Source organism: Arachis hypogaea, chromosome 16 (assembly GCF_003086295.3).
Source record: "Arachis hypogaea cultivar Tifrunner chromosome 16, arahy.Tifrunner.gnm2.J5K5, whole genome shotgun sequence".
Classification (NCBI taxonomy): domain Eukaryota; kingdom Viridiplantae; phylum Streptophyta; class Magnoliopsida; order Fabales; family Fabaceae; genus Arachis; species Arachis hypogaea.
In genome coordinates this window covers 5838914-5846146 of record NC_092051.1, presented here as the reverse complement: position 1 = coordinate 5846146, position 7233 = coordinate 5838914, and the positions used below count along the sequence as shown (strand labels likewise).

General features: G+C 34.9%; 1 protein-coding gene across 1 annotated transcript; it reads right to left on the bottom strand.

The window, feature by feature from the left end:
• Positions 1–1563: 1563 nt before the first annotated feature.
• Positions 1564–5125, bottom strand: LOC112756535 (heavy metal-associated isoprenylated plant protein 3-like). The gene is made up of 4 exons (XM_025805155.3): positions 3679–5125; positions 2450–2710; positions 2282–2372; positions 1564–2182 (listed from the first exon to the last, which is right to left on the bottom strand). The coding sequence occupies exons 2-4, from the start codon at positions 2603–2605 to the stop codon at positions 1737–1739; spliced, it is 693 nt and encodes a 230-aa protein (XP_025660940.2). The 5' UTR covers positions 2606–2710; positions 3679–5125; the 3' UTR covers positions 1564–1736.
• Positions 5126–7233: the final 2108 nt, after the last annotated feature.

The window sequence follows — 7233 nt, the reverse complement described above, 5'->3', positions numbered from 1 at the left end:
TGAGAAGCAATATTCCTAAAAGAAGAAACAAGAGCAACAAAAAAAAGAATAAAAAGAAGAAAAAATACAGCATTAAAAGAAGATATTTTTTGTACTTTTGTAGCAAAATTTCGATGTAAAAACTAAGAAATTTATGTGTCATTGTAAAAAAATTTTGGTGTTATTTGTTTCAATAAATTTTACATAATTCAAAACTTTTCGTCTTTTTCTTTTCTGTTGCTTCTTTTTCTTTTTCATCTTTTTCTTCATCTTCTTCTTCTTATTTCATTTTCTCATAATTCTTCTTGTTTCACTCTCGTAAGAGGAATAAAACTAAAAAATAGAGAAGAAATAAGCAATGCTGCAAAATCACTAGGAAGAGGAGGAGGAAAAGAAAAAAAAAAAAAGCAGTAACAACAGCAACAATAAAAGAACGACGATGAGGAGAAAACATGTGAAGAAGAAAAAGGAAAAACGTGAAGAAGGAGAAGGATATAAACGTTCACATTCACGTTAGTGGTTAGGGAGTTAGAGCGTGTATTCACGCTCTTACTAATTAAACTGATTTTTATTGATTTTAGACCAATTTCATTAGATTTAGTTGTCAAAAAGACTTAGATGTATAATAACAACACTGTATTAGATAGATAGGCCTAAGGCTACGTTTGTTTGTAGGAAAAATGAAAGAAAAGAAAAAGGAGGAAAGAAAAGGAGAAGGAAATGATTATTTTTCATTGTTTGATTAAGAAGAGAAAAAAAAAGGGATGAAAAAAAATTGCTGAGAATTCTCTCTACCATTGGAAAAAAAATGAAGAGAAAACTAATTTTCTCTTTACTTCCAATATTACTCTTTTATTTTTTAATATATTTTATAATATAAAGATAAAATTATCTTTTTATAATATTTCTTTTTTTTTTATTTTTTTCTATCTAAACACATTTAAAAAAATAAAAATTTCTTCAATTTTTTTTTCTTTTTTTTTTCCTTTCTATTTTCTTTTTTTTTTTAATTTTTTTTCCCAACCAACCATAACTTAAGGGAAGGGAAGGGAGTAAAGGACAATTTTAAAATCCACTAAGACTAGGGTAGTGGCCCCTGACCCCAAAGGATGATGGTATAGGAGAAATTGTGAAACCTAAATAGCAAGGACAACCAAAAAACTTGTAGGAATGACCCTATAAATATGCCTTACCTGTATAACTGTATTCACCACTGCATACCAACCAACAACAACAAACGTCATTGGTGCATAGGACACCTAATAAGGACATGCACCATTGCCACATGCCATGCCCCTTCAATCTCTATCTTCTCAAATTATTAAGTTTGAACTCTATTTTACTGTCTACATCTAATTCTCATCCGGCACAAAAGCTCACTACTAATAGTTTTTCTATCTCTCTTTCAATAAACTTTTTTGTCTCTACGTGTTTAGAATATTATTGTTGTTTATCTTAGTTTATTGGAATATGATGAACACTGATAAAATCAACTTGCAAGACATTGATTTGATTCCACATATAATATATATTTTTTTAACCCATTTACTTCTCTTAACAAAAAGGTCGGGAGAGAGGAAGATAGAGATTCCAATTTTTTTTATCATTTTCAACGGCATTATAGCTGATTAACAAATCCTGATTTGCAGTATTAGTTACTCTTAATCCCAAGTCACAATCATTCCAAAAAAAAAAAGTGCTTCTGTGGAAAAGGAAAATAGAGAGTCTCTGTTGGGTATCCCTTTAAGAGATCATAATCACCATGATAAGCATGACATGACGATGATTAGGATCACCTGACAGCGAAGTGGGTTCTCATCACTGAGGATCTGAGGTGGTAGTGGTGGTGCATGCAAGTGAAACTGCTCCGGGTACACAGTGGAAGGGTGATAAATTTGTTCGTTACACACCGGCATATAGCTGTAACCGCCATGATTATGTGGATGCATAACAGGAGGAGCATATCCATATCCATATGTAGATGGAAATGGAACATGTGGAGCTGCCATATTCTTACCATCACCGCCGTTCTTCTTGCCAACACCACTACCACCACCATTGTTCTTCTTGTCTGCAGGTTTCTTAGGTGGGACCACCTCCACCTTCCTCTTGAGCTTCTCCGTTAGATTAGCAGCCAGAGCCTTCACGTCCATGATCCCCTTCACTGTCACCGTATCTTTGTTTATCTCCATTTCATTCACTCCTACGATTTTAAATTACATCATCATTCATCAACCCTAATTACTCCATTAATTAATTAATTAATTAGTAATAGTGTGTACACGTATAGATATAGATATACCTTTGGTTTTGGAGACAGTTTTCCAGGTTTTGTCGACGCATCCCTCGCAGGGAAGTGCCACCTTCAGAACCGCCGTCGTCATTACAGGAGTCTGTTACATTATTATAATCAACTGAATTGAGTTGAAAGAAGAGAATTAAAAAGAAAAATGACTGTTACATTACTGACCTCTTTCTCTTTCTCTTTGAATTTCTTCTCCGTATTATCCCCGTCGGTTTTGTTCGCCTGATTATGGTTGCCATTTTTGTTATTTTTGTCCTTCTTGATCTGAGGAGAGATAAGAAGCACCTTATTGTTGAGCTTCTCGTCAACCTTCTCCTTCATCTTGGCGGGATCTTTTCCAGTGACAGTTATCTTGCCAGTGTCGCTCTCCACCTTGTTCTTCAACTTCAACACCACATTGTTTTCTCCTCTCTCGGTTTTCTTCTTCTGCAATAAAACGTAACATCAAAACTACAGTCCAACAAAAATAAATTATTCATTATTTTACAGAATTTAAAAAAGAAGAAAAGAGTGTGCCTCCTCGCCCATCGTGGTGGTTACTCTGCTTGGGGAAAAGAAGAGACAGGTGTTAATTTTTGGTTTTTGGAAAATGAGTTGAGTGAGTGAAAGAGTGCTGTTGTAGCTTTGAATTCAGCTATAACCCTATATATCCGGGTGTAGTGTGTACTGTGTAGTACACAAATTTCATTCTTCCTATTCTAACTACCATTACATCTTTCCCATCACAATAACGCTGGCGCGTGTATGCTACTACCCCACGCGTCCCCGCTGGACTCTATTGAGTTCATTCTTCATCTCTTTCAACTTCCCTTCCTTCTTTTGTTTTCATTGGTTTTTGGTCGTGGTATGGGCCGGACAGGCCCGAACCATACCAAAACAGGATCCAAAAACCCGAACCCACCCCGCTCGAACCATTGACTTGACCCAATTAGCTAACACCATAATAGAAAACTAGAAATTTCTTTGCTCTTGCTCTTCCACCAGCCACGGCTTCCATGGGTGTCAATTTTTTTAATTTGGGACCAAGCTTTTTAGGCCTAATATGTAAACCACTTTCTGACCCAAAAACATATTAAAGAGGGCTATTCTTAATCCAACAAAGCATTATGGGCTGTGTCAAAAACTCATTCTTTTTAGGGGTGATAAGGTGCACTAGGAGCAACTTATTCTCATCCCAAAAATCTAGTTGCTTGCTAGCTAAAAAACCACCCTTTCCTGGCATGCTTGATTTTTATCATTGCAAGGGCCCTTCTCTTTTCTTTTCGCATAGTGATATATGTGATAAGTCTCATAATAGTTAATCACAAAAAAAAAACAATCCTTGAGAAATAGAGACATGACCAGAAAAATTAGCCGTTTTTTCTCTCCGTACAATTCCTGATCTTTCAACGCACCTCAACCTACATGACCCAAAACGGGCGGCTGGAGAGAGCTTCGGACGAACATGAAGCCACCAAAGAACAAAAAAACCAACTGCAGAGAAGCACCAAAAAGGGACGCAATGGAGAAGAGGATTTCTCTGGAACCTCTGCCTTGGCCTCCAGAGTCGAGGAATGGATGAACCCAGATATACCAGGGGTGAAAGGAAGATCGTATGCAAACATTGTCAGAGGTAAATGCCAGAAGTTTGAAGCCGATCTTATGTCTGACGAAAAAGAGGAAATGCAAACTGACTCCCAAGTCTACCATTATCATTAATGAAAAAGTTAAGAAAAATCTATGGAAACCTTGGTGAAAATCTCTTATAGTTAAACTACTAGAGAGAGAAATTAGTTATGCAGTGATTAAAAGAAGACTAGAAACCATGTGGAAAGATTTTGGGGAATAGATGTTATAGATCTGGGTAATGATTTTTATCTTCTTAAGTTCTATGCGGATGAAGATATGGACTATGCCCTCCTTGAGGGACCTTAGAAGATCTTTGATCACTATCTTGCTGTCAGATTATATGGGAGTCGAATTTCAACCCACTGCTGACCACCATAGACAAGATTACGGCATGGATAAGACTCCCAAGTCTACCAATTGAACTTTACAATGAAAAGATACTGTGAAAAATAAGGAACCTCATAGGTAGAACCTGCAACGTTGATTACAACACTTCAAACTTGTGCAAAAGCAAATTTGCAAGACTTTGTGCAAAAGCAAATTTGCAAGACTGCGTAGAAGTAGATCTAACACAAAGCTCCTGCTCGAAATATACATGATTAATGGAGGCCTACACCAGATATGTTTCACTTGTGGGAAAGCTAACCAAGAACAGAAAAACTACAACGTTAGGAGACGTGTAAGAAAACCACAAGAACAAATCTCAACCAGGGGAAAAAGAAAAAGAGCAACACTAGAAAACAACACCAGAAAATTCCAGCTAGCAACATAATAAGGAGGCAAAAAACAACAAGAAAGAGATGAACAAAGAAAAGGCTACTATGATACAAAACGCCAACAACTTTGGACATTGGATGATTGTCCAAAGACCCAAAAAAATAGAAAAGAAGGAACGAAGGAAGTGGCAGAAACAAGCAAGATCAATGAAGGAAAAGAGAATAAGGACAACAAATCAACATACAACTGCTTGGAAATAGAAGAATCCGATTTGGATAAAGACAACACAAACAAAGGAGATGGAAAGGACAACACAAATAGAGAAAAATGCCACTATAGGGATAAAACACAAAAACAAGAAGCAACAGAAAAAGGAGCACAAACAGATCCAGCAGAAAACAATAACAACATATCAAAAGAGAGACAAACACAAAGGGCAAGGAACAAAACAGGAACAATTTTTAGTGCTTTTGGCCTCCTACTGCACAAAAAAAAATTAAAATTTCTAAATAATTTATCTATAAACTAACTTTTAGTATCAGAATATATCTAATTTAATATTATTAAACTACTTATTCACTTGTAAATCAAAATACTAAATTTTGGAGTTAAACTAGTGTATAAACCCGTGCTCAACACGGAAAAATTTATAAAAATAAAAAAATTATATGATTAGATATTTTTAAAAAAACACAATAATTATTATTTTAAAAAATTTATAAAATTATGATCAAAATCAAAGTTTAACTTAAAAAAGTGCGTAATAATCATTTTACACTTTTTTAAAGTAAAATAATTATACATTGATACAGAATTTAAAATAAAATTAAAATATTTATATTAGAATTCTATTTTTTCAAAAACTTTTCTATAAACAATATTAATGGTTGAATTTGCAGACATTCCTACGTGATTCATAAGTAAAACTTTTAAACTTCTCTTACTCTTAACTCTTGAAAGTGCCACATATAGTTGGTCGTGTGTAAAAACTGGTTTGGGCAAGTACAATCCAACATGAGATAAAGTTTGTCACTGAGATTTATTAATTGTCATGGTTGAAAACTGTCTTCGTTGGAATCTAACTGGGATGGTTTCATTTGTTAGTACCATATTCATTCTTAGAATCAAAGCAATATGAGCAATATTGTTACCTGTTAAGACTTCACATTTTATGACATGATTTCCAAACTTCCTAACTTGTAGCTTTGTACCATTACAAAGACCACTGGATTAGTCAATATTCCTCAGTAACATTACCAGAATACCAACCTTAAGTATTAATTTATGTGGAGGCAAACCAGAGCAATTTATGCTATTCAGTAATTCAGGACCATAGAGATCTAGTTGGTTCTCCATATTCCCTTCATCCATACAAATCGAATCTGAACTGAGATATAATTTTTCTCCTCCAGAAATGATAGCCATCAGATGGTTGTTGACATCTTCAACAATGTCCAGTGTGGGAGCCAGTATAGTTCTTCCTTTGAAAAAATCCTTTGAGGACATGTTATCCAAAATATTTCGATAAGAAAAATGAAACCAACTCATCAAATACCTGGTCCGAAGAAGGAATAATAATATCTCCTAGAAGACATATCTCAGAGTCACCATCCATATTGTTACCTATTAGACCATCACCAACTTTCAATAACCACTCACCAAATTGCTCTGTCTCATCTTGATCTGAAGCAGTCGTCCCTACAGAGAGTCTCATATTTTTTGTTAGTTTGAGCACCAGACAAAACTTCCAAAGGCAAGACGAATTCACGGTTGAATGAACGATATCTTGTCTCGATCCTTGTAGAATGACCGGAAGAAATTGTCTAAAGTCTCCACCTAGTACAACCACTTTTCCTCTAAAGAGCAAATCTTTGTTATATATTAGAGAAAATCTCATGATATTACCCAAGTATTTAGCAAGCGCTTCATAGCAATACCTACTAACCATTGGAACCTCATCCCAAATTATAAGTTTGGCTTTCAACAGCAGAATTATTTGAGGGGAACCAGGTTTGATGTTACATACAGAATTCTTAGTTATAATCAGCGGTATTTTGAACTTTGAGTGTGTCGTTCTTCCATTGGGAAGAAGTAAAGATGCAATACCACTTGAAGCAATGTTTAACACAATATCACCCCTTGAGCGAATCTCAGCAGACATAAGGTTCTACAGAAATATTTTCCCAGTACTCCCATGATCATACACAAAGAAAAAGCCCTTTCATCACAATATATAGCTGTAACAATTTTATTGAATGCATATTTCTGCTCAAGTGTTGCGATGGCAAACATGTCTGAGGCGTTTTTCTTTAAATCATCCCTGTTAAAGTTTAGCTCTTCCCTGATAACCCTTTCGGTTAACAAAGAACTATCAACTTCAGTTGCTAAAGGCATAGGAGGATAGTCTTTCAAGGTTTTTATCATAGGAATGTAAGATCTTGTCTATATCCATTAAGCATAACTGCTTAATCTCATCATCTGACATAGTTAACTCTACATATTATACGATACTATAAAAATTCAATCAAACTAAAAATGATCAATAATGAAGAACTTTTATAATTGCAATTAATAAAAACTCACCCCTCATGTTCATCACGGTTCTCTGTCGATACAAAATATCA